Source organism: Bombina bombina, chromosome 6 (assembly GCF_027579735.1).
Source record: "Bombina bombina isolate aBomBom1 chromosome 6, aBomBom1.pri, whole genome shotgun sequence".
In the NCBI taxonomy this organism is placed as follows: domain Eukaryota; kingdom Metazoa; phylum Chordata; class Amphibia; order Anura; family Bombinatoridae; genus Bombina; species Bombina bombina.
The window spans coordinates 647169356-647193788 of record NC_069504.1 but is presented as its reverse complement, the minus strand read 5'-3'; the positions used below and the strand labels follow the sequence as shown (position 1 = coordinate 647193788).

The 24433-nt window shown below is 35.7% G+C and overlaps 1 protein-coding gene across 3 annotated transcripts in view; it reads right to left on the bottom strand.

Moving 5' to 3' along the window:
* CEMIP (cell migration inducing hyaluronidase 1) overlaps positions 1-24433 on the bottom strand; it is a 188410-nt gene that overhangs the window by 51319 nt on the left and 112658 nt on the right. For all 3 annotated transcript variants that reach the window (XM_053717679.1, XM_053717677.1, XM_053717678.1), the window contains exons 10-11: positions 24131-24272; positions 22835-23026 (exon numbers count right to left, since the gene is read on the bottom strand). In XM_053717679.1, coding sequence (XP_053573654.1) covers positions 22835-23026; positions 24131-24272 — 334 coding nt within the window. The remainder of the gene's footprint in view (positions 1-22834; positions 23027-24130; positions 24273-24433) is intronic.

The window sequence follows — 24433 nt, the reverse complement described above, 5'->3', positions numbered from 1 at the left end:
AGAAATCGAATTACATTAAACACAGAATTGGATGGTAGTGCAGTTTCAAGCTGGCTAATGCATTAACCTTGCTATCTACTTTGAAGCTTGAGATCCCCATATGTTCCCTGTTTCTTTCTATCAGACTGGCATTCCGCTACCAAACTCCATTGTCCAATAGAATTAGAGGCTGACTGATGAAGACAAGTAGTGTGCAAAGCTTTAAATGTCTTTAGGATTTGTATGGTTCTCCAGTACATGAAAGGTAATAGAACATGATCCAATAATTGCTTCAGATTATGGTTCTACTGGGTCTTTATAACAAAATATTTTTCATTACTTATTCAGATTTGTACTTCATTCAAAAGAGAATCTTCTATGGAAATGTTAATAAATACAATTTATAAGATAAATGGTTCAGCTTTACATAATAATTGAGTAACAGAAACACATACAAGTTGACTATCATGGACCTTTAAGGACCATGATACCCAAATGTTGAAACACTTGAAAGTGATGCAGCATAGCTGTAAAAAGAAAAGAAAGATGCCTCAAAATGTCCTAAGTATTCAAACCACATTGCAAAGGGCTTTAAGCAGCAAATCAGTCAGGCAAGGGAGTGAGCCTCAGGCACACTCATGTTCTTTCCCTATTTAATTTAAGGAAGTTTACTATGAAATCTCATGAGAGTTAAAGGGACACTGAACCCAATTTTTTTCTTTTGTGATTCAGATAGAGCATGGAATTTTAAGCAACTTTCAAATTTACTCCTATTATAAAATGTTCTTTATTCTCTTTGGTATCTTTATTTGAAATGCAAGAATGTAAGTTTAGATGCCGGCCCATTTTTGGTGAACAACCTAGGTTGTCTTTGCTGATTGGTGAATAAATTCATCCACCAATCAAAAACTGCTGTCCAGTGTTCTGAACCAAGAAAAAAGCTTAGGTGCCTTCTTTTTCATATAAAGATAGCAAGAGAACAAAGAAAAATTGATAATAGGAGTAAATTAGAAAGTTGCTTTAAATTGCATGCTCTATCTGAATCACAAAAGAAAATTTTTGGGTTCAGTGTCCCTTTAAGTCAAATCTCTTGAGATCACAGTAAAAGAGTTCATGACCTCAGCACTGTTGATGCTGATTGGCTGAAGTTCTTTTCTTCTTCATTTTTTTTTTACATGCTGTACAGCAGCTGACATATTACTTTTTACACAGAACTTACTCTGCTGAGCTGAGGAGATTGTGAGGTAAAATATCTTCCTTTTTTACATAGAGAAGCTCAGGTGATATTTTCCTGTCAGCTTTTTACAGTTACAGAATATTGCATCAGTTTCAAGTGATTTAGCATATGAGTATTATGTCCCTTTAAGTTTTTAGCATGTCTTATTTAGCTGTAGGCAGGAGCTACACTGATCATTTCTAAGTGCTAATTTTTCAAGAAAACAAGTAAGTTGTTTGTTGTTTTTTTTAACACAATCTGTTTCTTTTCATATTGACTTTAATTTAACATATATTTCTATTTACAGAAGGAGCGCTGTTTCATATACATTTAAAGGGATATTAAGCACAAAAATGTACTTTTGTGATTTTGACAGACTATACATTTTTAAAAAAGTTTCCAATTTATTTCTATTAACTTTGCTTTGTTCCCATAGTATTCTTTGTTAAAGAGATACATAGGTAGGTGTCTGGAGAACTACGTGGCAGGAAATAGGGCTGCCATCTAGTGCTCTTGCAAATGGATAACATTCTTGCAAAGCTGCTGCCATATAGTGCTCCAGACACTTGCACACGCCTAAGATTACATTCCTGTTTTTCAACAAAAGATACCAAGAGAAAGAAGAAAATGCGATAATAGGAGAAAATTTGATTTTTTTTTAAATTGCATGCTCTATCATGAATCATGAAAGAAAAGAAATTGGGTTTCATGTCTCTTTAAGGTCTTTGTTTCAGTTTGTGTTATCTGAATAGCTACTACAACTAGATATTTAATTACTTGTCATAAAAACTCCTTATCTGGTTGATCAAAACGTCCTGTTTAGGGGGGCGGAGCCAACATTGGAGCTGAGCTGTCGCATCTCCTGGTAGCTCTGGCTACACTATCTACAAAAAACAAATTTGGAGACCGTTTCAGCTCCTTCATTTTAATAACAGCCAAGATTTATAGAGGTAGAAGCTTCAGAGAGTTAAAATCAAGCAGGGCTGCACTCCGCGGATGCAAATATGCCTCATTGAAGCTTGTCTCCCTGACTGGAATGCTGGCTGGGGGCCATTTTCCTGCGCACGTGGCAAACAGCTAACGGGAGAAATAACTTGACTACTTGTAGCTATATTGCCTTTAAGAATGACAGCCGCCGTAAGTGGCATATATCTTCAGAGAGCTGGGAGTGCTACTGGATACTTATCAAGCTGCATTTACTCAAGCACTCAAAATGGCGGTCCCTTCGTCCAATGCGGACCCCGCACTATCTACCACCTCACACCATGCCTGCACACATGTTTACCCAGTGGATGACGCCTTGGGCCCCCGGTGCTCACCACCCGCCTTACATGGCTCACGGAGGGGCATGGCAGTGAACCCTGTGAACGCGGCACGCCCAGCTGCTGGGCTGACTGTCAGACCGATTCAGGGGGCCATAGAAGCAGCAGCCGGCACCGCTCCAGCAATCGCCCTGACACCTCCCGCGCATAGAGATCCACTGTTGCCACTGTCTGGTAAGAAGATCTTACAGAAGCATATGTTTGAGCGGGTCTGGGGGAACATAGATCACCCATGCACTGACTTTATAGCCAGGAGAGCGGCTTCAGTCACACTAATTTTTAAAAGATGCGGTATAGGTTTAACCTAGCTAAAAGACTGCAATTACATTTCTGCATCATCTGTGTGTCTGAACACCGTGGTTGTATGATAACATTCAATGTTTGAGAAGTATAAGCGCCACGCTAATTGGGGACCTTCAATTTAGTTGGAACAAAATGGTGCAGATTTCAACGGAAGAGGGACATAGAACATTTCTTTATATAAATTTACTATCTTGAAACTTTGGGTCTCGACATTGCTCCCTACCCGGCTTGGGGCCTGGTGGAGGGGTGGAATACTGGGAACTCTCTTTTCATTCCAGGTAGCAGCAGAGGGAAGACTTAAGGGACCCACTCTACACAATGCTCTGCGAACACAGCGTGTTTCCTTGGACATTAGAGCTGGCGTGGGTTAGTATGGTCACCACTTCAGCGTTCACAATGGGGGACACTCCTGCAGTAGCAGTGACATTCTGAGTTTTTAAACTATACACTGTCCCACGTTCCTGTGACTGTGACCTGAGCCTCTCCCTTCTACTATGCCTGTCTCTTAAAATGTTATATTTGTGCTCTCAATGTCAATAAGGTGTATTATAAGAGTGTGTATCTTTATTGCTATCATAAGCCAAATATGTACAGCCTCCCAAGCATGATGATAACCGTAAGGTACAGGTTTGTTTGCCCAGAAGGAAACCTATCTATAGCTCAATTTTGCCCATGTAACACACTAATTAGAGCATGAGGCTCAAATTCCCACACATTTGTGTGCATATTATGCTATACTGTACTAATATATTTAGCAGTGTACTTACAATTACACTAGTATAGATACACCTGTTATACCTGTATTTTAACTATGGGTGATGACCCTGTTTGTTATGATGTTAACTGTAAGGTGCAGGTTCGTTTCCCCAGCAGGTAAACTTTCTATAGCTTAATTTTGCCCATGGAACACACTAACTAGAGCATGAGGCTCATATTCCCACGCATCTACGTACATATTATGTTATACTGTACTAATATATATATAGTGGTGTACATACAATTACACTAGTGTAGATACTAATATATATAGTAGTGTACATACAATTACACTAGTGTAGATACTAATATATATAGTAGTGTACATACAATTACACTAGTGTAGATACTAATATATATAGTGGTGTACATACAATTACACTAGTGTAGATACTAATATATATAGTAGTGTACATACAATTACACTAGTGTAGATACTAATATATATAGTAGTGTACATACAATTACACTAGTGTAGATACTAATATATATAGTAGTGTACATACAATTACACTAGTGTAGATACTAATATATATAGTAGTGTACATATAATTACACTAGTGTAGATACTAATATATATAGTGGTGTACATACAATTACACTAGTGTAGATACTAATATATATAGTAGTGTACATACAATTACACTAGTGTAGATACTAATATATATAGTACTGTACATACAATTACACTAGTGTAGATACTAATATATATAGTAGTGTACATACAATTACACTAGTGTAGATACTAATATATATAGTGGTGTACATACAATTACACTAGTGTAGATACTAATATATATAGTAGTGTACATACAATTACACTAGTGTAGATACTAATATATATAGTAGTGTACATACAATTACACTAGTGTAGATACTAATATATATAGTAGTGTACATACAATTACACTAGTGTAGATACTAATATATATAGTAGTGTACATACAATTACACTAGTGTAGATACTAATATATATAGTAGTGTACATACAATTACACTAGTGTAGATACTAATATATATAGTGGTGTACATACAATTACACTAGTGTAGATACTAATATATATAGTAGTGTACATACAATTGCACTAGTATAGATACTCCTGTTATACCTGTACTTTAACTATGGTTGATGACCCTGTTTGTTATGTACTATTGTTGTTAGTATTTATTTGGAGTTGAGTTACTTCTTAAAAGCCATGTTATTAGTTAGGCTGAACAAACATGTTTTCATTATCAGCGCATTAACTTGATATTGCGTAACTGTTACTCTACTATATTACGCTCAACATTGCTCAAAGCCCAGCCCTTAAAATGGAGCAATTTTCCAAACCCTGCTTACTAGACTTGTATGGTGACGCTGCCGGCGGCCGAGGTGGTGAGCCATGCGTAACATGATTAATTACATCTCAAGTTAAGGGGTTATTTTCAATCCTCACATGCCGCTAACTGTACCGGGTTATCTATGTATATTTGTTTCCTTTCCTTCTTACAGCATAACCTCTAAAGCCATATAAATAGAAGTTAAGAATCTGTGCTATAGTTTATTATTTGAGCCTGCTGGGGCTATGATGTGATTTGCAGCATTGCCACGTAGCAGCTGTGGATGGGTTTCTAGTGCAGGCTGGACCTGCATCGTTACCCTTATCTCCCTACCCATGGTATTTCCCATAAATTGCATAAACCTTATTTAACTTACCACCCCACCCCCCCTATAATATACCTCCCAATGTTGGAGGGTTATCTATATGGCTTATCTTGCCTATGTCATACTCTACCTATCTACCTATTTATACCTGCATACTTTACCACATTATTTACACTGCAAACCTATATATTTACTTTTATTATTGTTTACAATACCAATTACTAACTACTCTAAACGTACAGGTTCAAAAGCGACCATCCAACTTGCTTATTTCAGTTCATATCATTTCCCTTATCTACTTTAGTAATCTACATAATTTATGAGTAGTCCTGTGGATTCATTATTATTCCCAGTTAACATCCCTCCTGTCCTATGTTGTATGAATCTTCGGGACCTCAGGAACAAAATTGCTGTTAAATTTAAAAAATCGAGGTCCAAAAGTGGTCTCCTTGGGTACAATTTCCTTCTTTCGCTTCATTATTTCCTGTTACTTTTGTTGGCACAAGAGTAATCTAGTGTGTCATATAGAAGGTTCCTGAAAGATCAGCATCCTATCTGTACAATGTTTGCAAGTCATGTAAATTGTTGGCTATACGTCTCTTTCATGTTTATTTTATTACTCCTGTAACATTGAAGCCTTTTCTCATGTGACATAAGAATCTTCTATTATGATCTATGTATGCCTTTAACTAAACCTCAATAAAAATTACATTTAAAAAAAACAAAGAATGTCCTGTTTACAAAGTATTTAGGATATAGAATTATATGCCTTAGAATTATATAAAGCAATATATTAAATAAATGTAAACAATAAAAATAGTCACTTTTTACTCTAAATAAACAAGACAAACCACTGAACAATGAAAATAGGTCATTCTCAAAAGAGAAACTATCTTATAACACTACTAGCAGCCATATTCAAGACTAACTAAAGAAGTATACGAAAGCTGAGTAACTTAAAGAAACAATGTAGTGGCAAAATAAAATGTTCTATTTTGTAAGAACATTCTATTTTAAAACAAAGTCCTTTCTTTTACTATGAGTTTAAAAAGGTTAAACATGAAGTCACTATTTCCCTTGTAAAACACCCCCTTTCTGCTACAGATGATGATATAGCCAGTGATTGGAGCATATGCATGTATGCTTACTTCTTATTTGCGCACCAGCTATATCCTCATCTGGAGCACATCATTGACTAAGCATTTTTTGCATGGCTTAAACTCATAATAAAATAAAAGAATGTGTTTAACCCTTTCGTGACAGGGTTAAAGTGTCTACATCGGAACACCTGTTCCGATGTAGACAAATTGAAACTACGCGATCGTGCATACGATCGCGAGATTTCAATTATTGGATCGCATCTGGGGGGCGTCCCTACAACCCTAGGAACGCCCTCCAGACCGCGATCAAGTCCTTGAAGCGCAGAAGGCTTCAGGACAGCCGTTTGATATGACGTTCTATTCCGTCATAACGGCTTTAAAGCCCAGTGTAAATATGACGGAATAGAACGGCATAACGGCGTTAAAAGGTTAAAAATAAAACGTTTTAACAAAAGCATTTTTATTTTGAGCTTGAAGGACCCATTAAATATTTGTGCAGGCTGACTTGTTTATGTCAATTTAGGATAAGACCATATTTAGACTATTATGGTGTTCTTTAGAAAATAAAAAAGGTTAAAATCAGCAGTGTAAAGGAATGTATTTTCTAAAGTCCTTTAGTAAAAAGAATGCCGCTATAGCTACATATCGCTAGACAGATTTACCTATATCTGTACATCTGGTTTCATTTATTTTTATGTGAAAAACATCCACTAATTTTTCTGGCTTGTATCAACTTCACTCTCAATAAAACTACTGACAACAGTGTATGTAAAATGACAATTTATGTCTCTGATATGAAATCTGCTGTACTTTAGTTTTGGTGAATAGTATAAAGAACAAGCGAGCCACTTGTAGGCCTTAATTGTAATATAGATCATGCAAAGCAGTAATCACTGCAAGGAATGGCAAATATCTACTGCACATGGTCTATATATATAATCTGTTTTTGTAGACTTGGCTCATCCCATAATGCAAAAGTTATTTTGGAACATTTAATTCTAAGAGTTCAAAATGCTTGTTTAATGATCTATTAAAAAAAAAAAGGAATGTCTTTAATTTTGAGCCTGAAAAAACAGTCAGCTATGCAAACAATACCAGAAGCACAGTGAGGATTTTCCACTTCTTAAACTGCCAGGGCTAATGTGGGACAGAGAGAGAAAGTTATGTACGGAAAACAAGAACTTTAAATTGAAACAAGGAGCTGGTGAGGTTTGAAACGCAGAAAGAGTAACACTGGGGCAAGTTTTTGGAATGAAAAGAGGGATCCTATTAAAGTAAACATTTACCAGGAATAGGGAGTAAAGAATGTATTTTCTACAAACTGGTGCGCTCAGTATTGTGTGACTTTGGAAATCAGTTTCTGCACTCTAAGGTTTTTCATGGGACCCTGTGGTAATAAGAAGTAATTCTCTTCATGACATACACATGTTAGCGTTTAGCCATATTTTATTTCATTTAAAGGCACATTAAAGTCTAATGATAAAATGCTCTAATGTGTTAAATATTATTACATAAATGTGCGCCTATATCTACAGTATGTGTTTTATTCCCTCAAAGAGGGTTTAAAGCATAGTTAAAGGGACATTCCAACCCAAACTGAAATGCACACCAATGCATTGCACATAGTTTCTAGTAAAAGCTATCACTGTTTTTAGTATTAGCTTTTACTGTGCATGTGAAACATATCTAAATATGCTTCATGCACTACCATTTTAAACAAGGTCTCTACTCAGGGCCTGATATTCAAAAACTCATGAGATATTCTATGAAGTCTCATTGGGTCGGCGAGGCCCTTAAAAAAAAGTAGAATCACAAAATGTAACTTAAAACATGTTTATGTTGCTATGTAGTGCTCTTTATGTGAAACAGAGACTCCTACATTACAATAAAAAAAATTCCCAAAGATTTTGTATGATTTTTCTCCATGCCAGTGAAGTGTTGAATATCAGGCCCCAAGAGAGATGTTGGTGCCTTGTATCATGTAAATCATTGCCAGCAATAAGAGGCACCAATAGCTCTCTAAGTACATAAATACACTGTTTAAAAGACTGTTGCATATTTAGATATGCTTCATGTGAACTTGCACAATACAATCTCTTTAACTAGAAGCATGTTTGTTAATTCAAGTACAGATGGCCCTCGGTTTACAACGGTTCAATTTACACCGCTTCAGAATAACAACCTTTTTTTTCAATCATGTGACTGCTACTGAAAAGCATTGAGAAGCAGTGCATTGATTAAAATAGCCAGTAGGCGGAGCTGTCCACTTGTGTTGCAGAAAAGATATGCAAGCCAAGCAAGCTGAAATTAATCAGTTTAACCAGACCTGAGCAATCGAGCAGATTTCAAAGGAACAAGATCTTCCTGTCTATAAATCAGTCCAGATTGGAATGCATAGAAAGGACTGTTTTCAGAAAAATGCAAGTGAAGTCTGTGTTGTGTGATTATTTTATTAGGTTTATAATGCTGTTTAGCAAATGTTTTTGTTCATTTAACTTAGTTTAATTATATATTCTGTGTTGTGTGATTATTTTATTAGGTTTATAATGCTGTTTAGCATGTAAAGTCTTCATTTCAAAGCTTTAAAAATAATGTATTAGGTGTTACTTATGACAATTTTGAGAGTGGCCTGGAACCTAACCCCCTCACTTCCCATTGACTTACATTATAAACTGGGTTTCAATTTACAACGGTTTTCATTTACAACCATTCGTTCTGGAACCTAACCCCGGCGTAAACTGAGGGCTACCTGTATATTAAATTATTGTTACTAAGTAACTATTACTTTTGTATTTGGTTTATATTACAATTTGTTTTTATATTGCAAAAATGCTCATATTAAAAAGTGAAATGAATTGATTTACATTTCAGTTTTGGCTGGAATATCCCTTTAAAATCTGCTTATGAGCTGCAATCCATTACTGTTCCCCATCTAAACATGGCCTATAATTGGTGGTGAGAGGCCTATCCAGCTCCTAATTGGTGCACAAGTCACATCTATTTTCTGTGCTGTAATGGTTAGTATTTTTATTTTAAGTAAACAACATATCCCATGATGGTGAACATCATGGTATAATAACATATAGGCATAATAATATATAGTTGTACTAAAGGATTAAAAAAAAAAGTAATTCATTTTATTACTACCTGGTGTAAAGTCATTACTTATATGTGCTAATTAACGAGTGCATTGAATAGTCAGGTATATTTGTAGATCAGTGACAGCCAATAATTGGATTTTGACTGAGAATCTATAAAGAGCTAACACAAAGCATGGCAGGGAACACAATGTGTCTCTTTAAAGGGACAGTCTACACCAAAATTGTTATTGTTTAAAAAGGTAGATAACGCTTTTACTACCTTTTCCCCAGCTTCGCACAACTAACATTGTTATATTAATATACTTTATAACATTCAAACCTCTAAATTTCTGCCTGTTTATAAGCCACTACAGACAGCCTCTTATCACATGCTTTTTTATTTGCTTTTCACAACAGGAGACTGCTAGTTCATGTGGGCCATATAGATTAAATTGTGCTCACACCGTGAAGTTGTGCACAACACAGTACTAATTGGCTAAAATGCAAGTAAATAGATAATAAATAAAATGTCATGTGATCAGGGGGCTGTCAGAAGATGCTTAGATACAAGGTAATCACAGAGGTAAAAAGTGTATTAATATAACCATGTTGACTGTGCAAAACTGGGAAATGGCTAATAAAGGGATTATCTATCTTTTTAAACAATACATTTTTTTGGAGTTGACTGTCCCTTTAACGCTTACATATGATTGTTCTATACCTAGACCTGAATTCATGAGCTCCCACAGTGGTGGAGTTTAGGTCTAGGTATAGAACAATCATCTGAAACTTGTAGATGTACAAAGCAGCTCTGAAAATACTACACTTCATGGGTAAGAGAAAATAATATTTTCACAGAGGGCTGGAGAACCAGATAAGATAGGACGGCAATAAAACATCACTAGAAGATTTCCTCCACTGCTGTGAGTGCCAATTCCACCAAACCCTTCCTTCTCCACCCTAATGTTTTCATAAGATTAAAAAGAAGTCAAGAAGCTGCTAATCTGCTAGCGAAGAAAGTGTAGTATCATATTATCTTGAGTAATGTAAATAAAGAGATGATGGGAGGGGATGTTAAATGGGATATTTGTAAAGAGCCGGCAGCAAGTGCTTGTGGCTATGTTTCTATGATATGTGATGTTCTCAGCCAATATGTCAAACAGGCTACAGAAAAAGAGCACGTACAGGGGTAACTTGCAAATACATGAAGTACACTTACTTAAAAGGGACATCAATCCAAATAGTTTATACAGTTTTAAACAACTTTCCAATGTACTTCTGTTGTTCAATTGGCTTTATTCTCTTGATATCCTTTGCTGAAGGAGCAGCAATGCACTGGTTGCTACCTGAACACATTAGGTGACAAGGGTAGGGACATATATGTGCAGCCACTAACCAACAGCTAGCTCCCAGTAGTACATTGCTGCTCTTTCACCTACCTTGGTTATGCGTTTCAACAAAGGATACCAATAGAATGAAGCATATTAGATGTTGGAAGTCAATTTAAAAGTTGTTTAAAATTGCATACAATATCTGAATCATAAACATTTTATTTTGATTTCACAGTCCCTTTAATTTTGCCTCAGTTCACATATTCAGTTTTTAAATATAACCTAAACTACACTTTTAAACAATGAAACTTGTATATAAATTAAATATGATGATACAAATGTTCATTTTTTGTTTTTAATGAGGTGTTTAAATGTTTTATAGTATTTATAAACATACTTGAATGAACTGATATTATGAATTACATTTGTCATGAATTGATATTTAAGGTTAAAGGGACACTCAAGTCAAAATAAACTATTTTGATTCAGATAGAGCATGCAGTTTTAATAGACTTTCCAATTTACATCCTTTATCAAATTGTGCACAGTCTTTTTATATACACACTTTCTGGTGAACAAGATCCTACTGAGCATGTGCACAAGCTCACAGGGTAAACGTATACTTGTCTGTGATTGGCTGATGTCTGTCACATGATACAGGGGACTGGAAAATGGAAGAAAATTAATTTTTTAGAAAAAATATACTGTGTATTTAAAATTCAGTGTTATTGCATTGTCTTTTCATTATGCACATGTTAACTATGCAATTCTACTGCATTTGGTGGTCCTTTAAGTGAAAACAAACTAGACATTAGACGTGCATTCAGAGGTTTTGTATGTAAATGAGGAAGAAGGAAGCCGCTTGCAGCATTCAGCAATTTTCAAAGCTGGATTTCTTTGTGCAAATCAAAAGAGCCGAATGATGCTGGCGGCCGCCATCTTTGGCATTCATTTCCCAACTAAACAGCTGAATGCACATGCCTAAAACAAAGTAAATTCAAACTAATTAGGCAGACATCATCTTCAATATTGAATTAATTCGCCAGTATAGTTTCTTTTTAACAGGATTTGTGAAAATCCTTGCAAAAGCGCACATGAAGTATCTGTTATATTTTTTCTGCTTGCTCTTTTTTTGTGTTTACCTATATTTGGCTGTTATATACTTTCTCTAATTCAAATATTTTTTTAATTCAAATAGTGCTTCTTAAATATTTAAATGGATTGGAAAAGCAAAAAAAATCCACAGATCTGCTATACAGTGTTTCTGATTTGTTCTAAGCTAAGGTAAACAAACACATGCCAACCAATTTGTGTTTTAATTACTCTACAGTAACAATCTATATTTACACATGTGATGCTCCCTATTACCAAACAATGTACCCACATACAAGATTAGTGTATATAGTATATTGTGACCTACAGTCATTAAAGTCAGCCAGAATCTCGTGGCTTAATGCCATACAATGGTGAAAAGTGGGCTTCTTAATTGCCAAAGTCTAACTATGCAATTATGTAACCCAAATTTGATTTGTTTGGTAATCCAGTTCTTGACTCATGGTATGAAGAATTCACAAACCCACGCACGCTTTTTATAGCATAATTATAAACATTATTCTGAAGATGTTCTTACTGCTTAGTGACAACAAGTGATTGAATATGGTGTTATGTTTAATTTAGGTTATGCGAAGTGCCAGACTCTCAGATTCATATGTTTTCATTTTATGACTGTCCGTTGTAAAGTATCAAGTCAAATCTAACAAAATTCTATTATCATGATGTTCTGAGGAAATATTTAAAAAAAGAATGAAAACATATTACAGCAGGCTGAACTAGTTAACCTATGAATAGGGTGATAGGTATTTAAATGATTCAACAGTACATAAGGCTGATAAATAGTAACTGCTTAAATGCTTTTTAGATAGTTTGTATATTAGCACTTCCTTAAAGGGACAGTGTACTATACTTTTTACCTTTATTTTGTTATTTGAAATAGTTACCTTTGCATGCTGAAACTACAAACTATAGTAAAATGTTCAGTACAGCAGTATTGGTTATAGAAAAACTATAAAAATAGGAGGGCGTAGAAGAAATGACACTTCCAATGGTGGTAGGAGAGATATTTACTAAATTGTTCATTTCATTTGGACTTGCTAATTATTGGTATTTGTGTATTCAGTGAGACATAATGTAAGTATGCCTCTTAAATTTTTGTGTATATAGAGAGGTATAATAATGAGATCTGCTCTCCCTGAAAGCTCAGTACATTTGATTGGGGGGATGGTTTCAATGAGCAGAATCAGCTATTTCATATACAAAAATAAACCCAATGGAATAATTCCCATATATTTTATACTCTGCAGCTGACACAACAAGTCATTGGAAAAACATTAAGGGAAAACCAATTTTAAAGGGACAATGTTATAACATTTTTTTTCTATGTTTACAGACCAAATTGTCTAAGAAAATTCTCTGCCATTGAGAGGACACACTAGTGTGTCACAACATCTGTCACTAGGGTTGTTTAAGGAATACAGGCTTAGGTTGATCTGTGAGAGTATATGGAAGAATAGATAAACATATTTATATAAGCAATATAATTTTAAGTGTATATTTCATAGGTTTTTATAAACCCCAGTATAAAGGTATAAAAATAAAAATATTGGGCCAGATTACAAGTGGGACATTAACATTTGCATGTGACTTAATATTGCAAATCAATGGCAAATCACATTACCAGAGAAGGGTTAGTGCAGCTGACATCATTCTAGCCCCACCTATACTTTCAACAAGTAAAAAATTATAGTTTGCGCCCAAGCAAAAGATTAAACTGTGCTAGAATATTTAGCTCTACTTGAGACCTGAAGTTAAGTCTAAGGGTTAAAAAAAAGTTGCACAAAACATGAAAAACATACTTATAGAGGTGTATATTCGGGCTTAAAGTGAAAGTGAATTGTACCTGAATTCACAGCACCCATGTAAACATTATCACCTAAGTATTATAGTCGCTAACATATTTTTTATAAAATTATATCATTTTCGAGTAAAATATATATATATATATATATAATTCCGCCGTTTCTTATCTTTACTCCTCCCCTGCTCCACTTCCTTGTTTCCATCTAGTGACGTAGCGAGCGTATCAACAAGCTCACCACGTCACTTCAAAGCTTGTGCACAACACCAGTTTCAATATGCGCATGCGTATTTTAAACACATTCGTGCATGCGTACAAAATTTCCACATTATTTATGGGCGTATGGTGAAACGATAGTTCCCTGTTTTTTTGAGTTGAAACGACACTGTTATTTTGCTTGCTTTCTTTGCTTGCGCTGAGTAGTAATGAGTGACTCAATGTATCAAGTGAAGACATACAGCCTAATACGCATGCGCTTATCATGCACGAGCATGAAGACAATGACGATAGCCACAGTTACATGCATGCGCACTAGAGATTGATGACGCGTGAAAAAAGGGGCAAGACGCCACGGGGGAAGTAAAGGAATTGGCTGTAAGAATGAAAAAAGATGTCAATCAATAGAGGGAAAATGACGGGCGGACAATTGCGGTAATACGGAGGCTAATTGTAAGTTAAAATTTTAAAAGAAAAAAATAAATTACAAGATTTTGATCACTGAACATCATGCTGATTTCACATGTAAAGTATAAAAATTTAAACTAGAGCAACGGACTTGACCTTCACTTTAAGACAATTGCAAATTACTTCGAATTTTGCTGATTCGTTAAGTCGTTTGAAACACGAATGCTGTATTTTAGTCTTACAGGAGTTGTATGTTCTTTTAACATTGAAAAATAAATTATGCTAATTTTTTAAATCCTATAATGTAAGATTTTGGTGAATATTAATTGTCTATATTAGCTGCTCACATTGGAAATAACTGTAACAAATCTGAATCAATATTCATCAGAACCAAATGCCTGCATGGATGAAATTCGGCCAAACCGAACATTTATATGCAGTATATATATATATATATATATATATATATATAATCTGTTTATATTCATATAGATATATAGGTATATATATATTATATATTATTTTACAAACATATATATATATATATTTATAGATAGATACATAGATAGATAGATAGAGAGAGAGAGAGAGAGAGAGAGAGAGAGAGAGAGAGAGAGAGAGAGAGAGAGAGACTTCAAAGAAAAAAGAGGCACTCACAGGACTTAATGAGCTGCATGTACATTACTATGAAACAGTCTTGAAAAAGGTCCCTGTGAGGACCGAAACGTTGACTGAAACTTTATGGAAGAAATACTAATAAAAACTATGTTCACTAAGTCCTGTGTGTCCTCTTCTTTCTTTGAAGTCTCTACCTATCTACCAGAGAGAGCACCCAGGCATCTTCCAGACCATTACATTTCTGTTTACCTTAACCTGCACTGCCAGCCACCGTTTGGCACAAAGTAAAGTAATATGACCAATGTCAAAGGCAGGAGTGAGCTCTGCTTTCTGGCAATTGAGGAGGCAATATGGCTTGTGATTGCCTTTACTGCCTGGCAATTTATTTTAGACCAGGGTTTTTTTAACCTGCCATCCGGCCTTTCTAACAGCCAGATTGTCAGGATTACCTTGGGTGAGGAACGGTAAATAACCATGTTTACCATTCAGCTGATTATTTCACCTGTGCTCTAGTTCAGATATCCTGAAAATCTGGCCTGTTAGTGAGACCTGAGGACAGGTTTGAAAACCCCTGCTTTAGACAGAAGGTCGGCCAGTGGGAGTAAGTAAAATAGAACTTACAAGGGTCTCTAAGACATAAACAGAGCTTTATTGACTTTTATTATGATTAATATGTACTACTCAGTACAATAGTTTAAGAGCTTTGAACTTTTTAAACTTTACTATCTCTTTAAATACTTATATTAACCCTTTGAGTGCTAAGCACTTTCCCACCGGGGTGCTAATATTTTCTGTTTTTTTTTTGTTTTTTTTATTTTTGAAAAAAAAAATGTTTTAACTTTTTTTTTTTTTTTTTTTTTTTTTTTTTTACAGACCCCCAAGACTTACACTGTTGGGAAGGTTAAGCGATTACCTTTCCAGCAGTGGGTCTTGGGGGTCTGTAGCTGCTTAGATGCCTGAGATACAGGCTTCTAAGCAGCATGCCCCCTCCTCCTATACTTAACATTGTTAAGTATAAATAAAGTTGCGCGGTGACATCATCACATCATTGCGCGTGACGTCACCGCACATCACGTGAAGCCCCAGCGATGCCTGTCACTCTACAGGAACGATCGCCGGGGTAGGAGCGGTTAGGAGCCCCCACATCTCCCTCAAGGTGGGAGAGTGCTAGGGATGGCTCTGAGCCGTCATTAGCACCAGAGTGAGAAACTCTGTGACGGCTCAGAGCCGTCATTAGCCCTCAAAGGGTTAAAGGACCACTTGATGCAGTAAAATTGCATAATTAACAAGTGCATAATAAAAAGTCAATGATTTAACACCTACTCTAAATTTCAAATAAGCAGTAGATTTTTTTATGACAAATTTATTTTTTCTCACCTTTTCAGGCACACTGTATCATGTGACAGACATCAGCCAATCACAGACTAGTATACGTATACCCTGTAAGCCTGTGCACATGCTCAATAGGATCTTGTTCCCAGGAAAGTGTGTATAAAAAAAGACTGAAACATTTGATAATGAAAGTAAATTGGAAAGTGACTTAAAACTGCATGCTCTGTCTGAATCAATGAGTGTCCCTTTCATATAGAGTTTATATACAAAAGACAGTTTAGATATTTTAACTCTTAGACCTAACTCTATGTGACACTCTCAGCTAAAGGTTGTAATACCCCAAGGTGCCCTTGCGCCTTTGCTGAAAATAACTTGGTTATAAATGCATTGTTATAGGATACAGTTCAGATAGACAAATGCAAACTTTGAATCTGTGCGCGTTATTCCCCCTGCAACAAAGGACATGAACTAATGAAAGTTTTTCTTTCAGTTTTCTGCACATAGTTTTATAGTCACGGTTTATTTTTACAATGATCAGAAATCACTATACAGACATTCTTTTTGTTCCATTTGTTAGCTGGAGAATGTTTGAGGCTATTAGAAAGGAACAAACTAAGCTTTATGGTGAAACTTCCACTTTTTTAAAAAAAACCTTTTCCCTTAAAAGTTAGGACCAATGGAAAGCGGATTACATTGTTATATGTCTGAGAATTTGTAGAATGTCTACTACTAGAATAGAATTTTTCCTGTTCTTCGTTCTGAATACTGGTGCAAGCGTAGCGTTGGGTGTAGAATATAATTCATATTTGTTTTCAGTGTATCTGTTACTTGTTTTGTACAAAAATACTCACTATTTATACAAGTGGGGATCCTTGCTGTCTGACCTCTCATACACCTATTGCCTTTGCCTCTCTGGCTGAACCTTAGGTCTCTGCAGTGCATGATTGTATTCTGTTGCCTGTGTTTCTTGGTAATGTTGCACTTTCTTGATTGCTGTTATTTTCTTTGTGAAACATCCAAAATATCCCTCAGCCATGCAATTCCCATCAAACCAGCTGGATGCATTTATCCTGATACTATGCTACGCCAGTACCCCCTGCAGTCTATTGATACCAAAGATAATGTGACCTTGTTAATGCTTATAGGGGAAAGAAGTTTTATTGCTTATCATCTTTATTCAGCTTCACAAAGTTGCAAAACGAGACACTGGAATGTAGTAAGGAGATTTTCTGGGTTTAAAAAAAATGAAAGATAATCTAACCATTAGGGCCTTAGTAGAGGGACAAAGCAATAGCTGAAACAATTTGGTTAGCATAATCACAAACAGACACACACACATATATATATATATATATATATATATATATATATATATATATATATATATATATACAGTTAGATAGTTGTATATATAGATATACAGTATATTTATATATATATATATATATATATAAATATATATATATATATATATATATATATATATATATATATATATATATATATATATATATATATGTGTGTGTGTGTGTGTGTGTGTGTGTGTGTGTGTGTGTGTGTGTGTGTGTGTGTAAGTTTTGTGATCATGTTAATGGAACTTGGTATGAAATAAAAGTGTTTTATAACATCATCCAGAGAGTGCAGTCTTCCTTGGGTCTGTGAATATTATGACTTACAAGCACCCTGATCTTTGCTACTGAATAAGAGGAGTTGTGCATATCATTTTTGCTAGACTTTATATAAAGATATATATATATATATATATATATATATATATATATATATATATATATATATATATATACATACAACATTTATATGGTGAACTCAAAGATGGAGTGTGTACTCTGCCAATATCAGCCAAAACCATAAGCTATATAATCATAAACTATAATGCACATCAATCAGTTTGGAATGTTCCTACTTTTTAATGCTGTGAGCAAAACATCATTTTAGGCTTAGGGTTAGATTTTAGGGTTAGGTTATATGATTTCTTATACTTGATTGACAGGTGGGGAAAGTGAGAGCAGGATGATTGCTTCATAGTCTGGAATATAAAAAGCTTTGGGTGAAGGAAAACGTAAGTGTGTGAGTGTGTGTGTGTGTGTTTCTGAGTGTGTGAGTGTGAGTGTGTATGTGTGTGTTTCTGAGTGTGTGAGTGTGAGTGTGTATGTGTGTGTTTCTGAGTGTGTGAGTGTGAGTGTGTATGTGTGTGTTTCTGAGTGTGTGAGTGTGAGTGTGTATGTGTGTGTTTCTGAGTGTGTGAGTGTGAGTGGAAGGGGTTGGAGCACAGAATGTTGTGTGGAGTGACTGAAGCCTTAAAAGGATAAATGTAAAGCAGATTAAATGAAGTAATGTATGTGTGGTGTGGCTGTGGTGCAGAATGATGAGTATGGGTCAGGATGAGGTGAAAATGGTACTGGATGTGTGTTAAGGCAACTATGAGAATAGTGTAATGTATATGAAAGCATTTCCTATGTCTTATTGGTTACGTGAACACATATGTCACTGGGAATTTGTTTTGGCATTGGTTCAATTTAAAGCTATGCTAATTAGGGGTCTTTGTGTTCAGTGACTGTGATTTTTGGTGGCCATTCAAATGCTGCTTAAAGACACTCATCTACCTGGTAGTGAATAAATATTCTGCAACCAAACAGCTATAATATGTGTATTTGGGACAGCACTAAGCCAGTATGAAGCAGCTGGATTATAGATGATGTTTACTAATACTGTAAAATATACACTGCAACTGACTTTAAAGGGACAGTCTACGCCAGAATTTGTATTGTTTAAAAAGATAGATAATCCCTTTATTACCCATTCCCCAGTTTTGCCTAAACAACACAGTTATATTAATATACTTTTTACCTCTGTGATTACCTTGTATCTAAGCTTCTGCAGACTGCCACTCTATTTCAGTTCTTTTGACAGACTTACATCTTAGACAATCAGTGCCCTCTCATAAGTAACTCCACGGGCATTAGCACAATGTTACCTATATGCCACACATGAAGTAACGCCCTCTAGCTGTGAAAAAACTATCAAATGCATTCAGATAAGATGTAGCCTTTAAGGTCTTAGAAATTACCATATAAGCCTACCTAGACTTTCAACTAGGAATACCAAGGGAACATAGCAAATTTAAAACTAAAAGTAAATTGGAACGTTTACAATGACAGGCCCTATCTGAACCATGAAAGTTTAATTTTGACCAGACTGTCCCTTTAAACAAAATCTGGGTATCAGATTTTAACACAGCACTAGAAGAGGTAGAAGGGGGTAGCGCAGCTCCAGGTTCAGCTGTCCATATGAACAATCCCATAACGGTTGCAGCAATAGTCAAATCAGGCAACTTGAGACAAGACACTGTATGTCACACTAGGCAGTGTTGTGCAGGGCTGCAGGCCAATCATAGGTAAGGCCGAGCAAGCCAACAAATAGTAGCAAGTGAAGAAAAATTAGTAGCACTCCCGGAATTCAGTAGATAAAACTCAGTCTTTATTATGACTTCTTAAAAGATATACACACACAATACACATGGAAGGAGGGGGCGTGTCCTTGCGCGTTTTCATGTCGTACGGCACTTAGGATCCTCGCCCCCTCCTTCCATGTGTATTGTGTGTGTATATCTTTTAAGAAGCCGTAATAAAGACTGAGTTTTATCTACTGAATTCCGGGAGTGCTGCCAATTTTTCTTCACTTTTACGCAGCACTACTATTGTTATTTATTACAGAGGAACAAACAAAACTTTGTACCTAATATATTATATACAAATAGGTCTGCATAGACATATGAAAACACCTTTCTTTACAGGGAGTGCAGAATTATTAGGCAAGTTGTATTTTTGAGGATTAATTTTATTATTGAACAACAACCATGTTCTCAATGAACCCAAAAAAACTCATTAATATCAAAGCTGAATAGTTTTGGAAGTAGTTTTTAGTTTGTTTTTAGTTATAGCTATTTTAGGGGGATATCTGTGTGTGCAGGTGACTATTACTGTGCATAATTATTAGGCAACTTAACAAAAAACAAATATATACCCATTTCAATTATTTATTTTTACCAGTGAAACCAATATAACATCTCAACATTCACAAATATACATTTCTGACATTCAAAAACAAAACAAAAACAAATCAGTGACCAATATAGCCACCTTTCTTTGCAAGGACACTCAAAAGCCTGCCATCCATGGATTCTGTCAGTGTTTTGATCTGTTCACCATCAACATTGCGTGCAACAGGCAACCACAGCCTCCCAGACACTGTTCAGAGAGGTGTACTGTTTTCCCTCCTTGTAAATCTCACATTTGATGATGGACCACAGGTTCTCAATGGGGTTCAGATCAGGTGAACAAGGAGGCCATGTCATTAGATTTTCTTCTTTTATACCCTTTCTTGTCAGCCACGCTGTGGAGTACTTGGACGCGTGTGATGGAGCATTGTCCTGCATGAAAATCATGTTTTTCTTGAAGGATGCAGACTTCTTCCTGTACCACTGCTTGAAGAAGGTGTCTTCCAGAAACTGGCAGTAGGACTGGGAGTTGAGCTTGACTCCATCCTCAACCCGAAATGGCCCCACAAGCTCATCTTCGATGATACCAGCCCAAACCAGTACTCCACCTCCACCTTGCTGGCGTCTGAGTCGGACTGGAGCTCTCTGCCCTTTACCAATCCAGCCACGGGCCCATCCATCTGGCCCATCAAGACTCACTCTCATTTCATCAGTCCATAAAACCTTAGAAAAATCAGTCTTGAGATATTTCTTGGCCCAGTCTTGACGTTTCAGCTTGTGTGTCTTGTTCAGTGGTGGTCGTCTTTCAGCCTTTCTTACCTTGGCCATGTCTCTGAGTATTGCACACCTTGTGCTTTTGGGCACTCCAGTGATGTTGCAGCTCTAAAATATGGCCAAACTGGTGGCAAGTGGCATCTTGGCAGCTGCACGCTTGACTTTTCTCAGTTCATTTTGCAGTTATTTTGCGCCTTGGTTTTTCCACACGCTTCTTGCGACCCTGTTGACTATTTTGAATGAAACACTTGATTGTTCGATGATCACGCTTCAGAAGCTTTGCAATTTTAAGAGTGCTGCATCCCTCTGCAAGATATCTCACTATTTTTTACTTTTCTGAGCCATGCACACCTGATATAGGGTGTTGATGTCATTAGACCACACCCCTTCTCACTACAGAGATGCACATCACCTAATATGCTTAATTGGTAGTAGGCTTTTGAGCCTATACAGCTTGGAGTAAGACAACATGCATAAAGAGGATGATGTGGTCAAAATACTCATTTGCCTAATAATTCTGCACTCCCTGTACATGCAATAGGAGACTGGGAGACCAAAACGTCTAAGATCGACGGATAGAGATACTTTTGCCAATATTAACTACTCTCTCAAAAAAAATCTAGTTGGCTCAGAAACTAAAAAAAAAATCCACATAAAATGATTAGAGCATTGCTATTTCTCTTTATGGGGCAAATATCAATTATGCCCAAACCAAAAGGTAAAGGAAGACATAGAACAATAACAAGTGACCTTGCTGTAAAGTTGTGGACCAAGAAACTAAACTTTATAGAAAGGAAATGAGTTTGTCCTAGTAAAGATACCATGCAATAAATCATATATAGCTATATATATATATATATATATATATATATATATATATATATATATATATATATATATATATATATATACACACACATACATACACTGTACTTAATAAATGATTTTCTAATCAATAATATATGTATATGATATATTTATTATTATTATTGTCTATTGGAACAGAATCACCAAATTCTGTATAGCTGGATATATGGCAATACGTATTTGTATTAAAACTACATGCAAACGTACACGTTGCTGCATAAAACACCTACCAAGCGCAGTTTCCAGTCTTCCTCACATTTTCAAGTAGATCCTTTATGAAACAGTTCTTAAAGCCAAGTAAAACTCAAGGATATTCCCAGAGCAAATACATTTTTTAAAATCTTCTATTTGTACCACAGTATTTGACATTTATTACACACATGGAGCATAATGCAGATTATTAAAATATCTATTACTGTTGTCCTTCCTTCCCCAAGTACATTTCACTTCATATTGTGTACCTCAATCTTAAATGCACAGTTTAGTCAAAATTACATTTCCTGATTCAAATAGAGTATTCAATTTTAAATAACTTTTCTGTTTATTTCAAGTATCAAATTTGCATCAATCTCTTTGAATCCTATGTTGAAGAGCATACATTGGACTACCGGAAGCTAGCTGCTGATTGGTGGCTGCAGAAATATGTCTTGTGTGATTAGCTCATTAGTTGTGTTCAGCTAGCTCCCAGTAGTGCATTGCTGATCCTGACCTAGGTGCACTCTTCAACAAAGGATACCAAGAGAATGATGCAAATTGTATAATAGAAGTAAATTGCAAAGTTGTTTGAATCTGCACTCTCTATCTGAATCATGAAATTTTAATGCTGACGTTACTATGTCTTTAGGAGGAATATAAAGTTATGAAAACCATTCATAGCAGTGTTTTACTTCCAAAGGTATATAGTTCACAAGGCTGTTTCTTATGCCTCATGCAGTGTCATAAGACTACAGCTTACCTTCTACTTTGACTTGATTTGGTTTACAGGATCTGCATGGCAGTAGCTTGAATTCCTCTGCTTGGAACATGGAGTAATCTGTACTGGACACAACAATAACATCTCCCGTTCGCCAAGTCAGAGCGTTATCGGCAAGTTGGAGGATTGTACTGTTAACATTAGTGTCTACCTTCATGGTCAGCCTGGGTTTCACTGTAAACACAGTTGCAACATGTTAATGATCCATCTGCAATACTAGGTCCCATGTCATTTAAAAAGACCTGAAAGGTTAAGATTTCTTTAATTTAAATTAGTAGCTATTAGACATTGCATGGAATAATTAATAATATATTTGATATTACTTTAACTGGCCACAAAGTATCATGTATTTGACTATTTGGCTTCCAGAAAAGGTTGCATTATAATACTTAACAAAATTTTGTAACCCTTTCAGGAAACTTAGGGGTTAAACAAGCCTGATTTAAATCTTAGAATATATATTAAAAGTATACAGAAGCTGATAGACGGCAGCATGAGTTTGTGCCTTTAGTCTCAACCGACTGAGTGTTTACAGCTTTTAATTGGTTGTAGCTCTTTTGCTTGGAACTGGAGCATTGGAAGGAGAGAATCTAGCACCTGATTGGTGAGGAGATGTAAGGTAAGTACAATATACCGCATCATGACTTTTGTGGGCCCTAGGAACTTCATGGCTGCCTTTTTCAATATTTTTTTTTTTTTTAAAGTTATAATAATAGCTGGGCTGGTATAATGACGACTATAATCCAGGCTTAATTACATTTGTCTTTATACCAAAACAGATGAAATATTGTGAGAAGTAAATTGTGTTGAGGCTTAATGGGCCTAATATCTTTCAGTTGGCACCTATGGCCAAGAACCGGCATTGTTTTACCAACAGAGACTGAAGCAGTAATCATTATCTAGCCCATATCTATACAAACATTCAGTGCATGTAGACACAGCTCATGCCCCAACCTTTTTTACTGTAATTATAGCATTTACTGGTGGAGGCTTATCTTTACTGGTGCAAGCAGGCTGCATCTATGGAATCTACAGGTGCGTGGGGTACAATGAAACTATCACTTTGAGTAATTGTGGGGACATTTTTACAATACCAAAAAGTACAATACAAAATTAAAAAAAACAACAACAAAAAAAACAATTCATGATAAATACAACAAAGTATCTGTTTTGTTGCTACTAAGGTTATAAAATAATTCTGTTTAGGTGATCTGTACCTAAAATATAAATGCAACAACAACTTAACACACAACTTTTAATTAAATGCTTGCTACATACCAGGTTTTCCACAAAGGAAGCGGACTCTGTAGTCTGGGCATTGCCCGTGTGTCTGGTCATTCTGCCGACACTCAAACCTATAATCATATCCTCCTTTGTAGACAACATATGTTGGTATGCTAGTTCCATTGCGTGTAGTTACCTAGTGGGAAAGAACAGGACAGATATTAAATCAAACTGCATATTACCATGTAGCACTTCTGGATTTATCACTCATCCTAGGTGTTTTACTCTATACTGATTTATAAGATAAGATCTTTTTTACAATTAAAATCTCCATGTATCTTACTGATGACCAAAAAC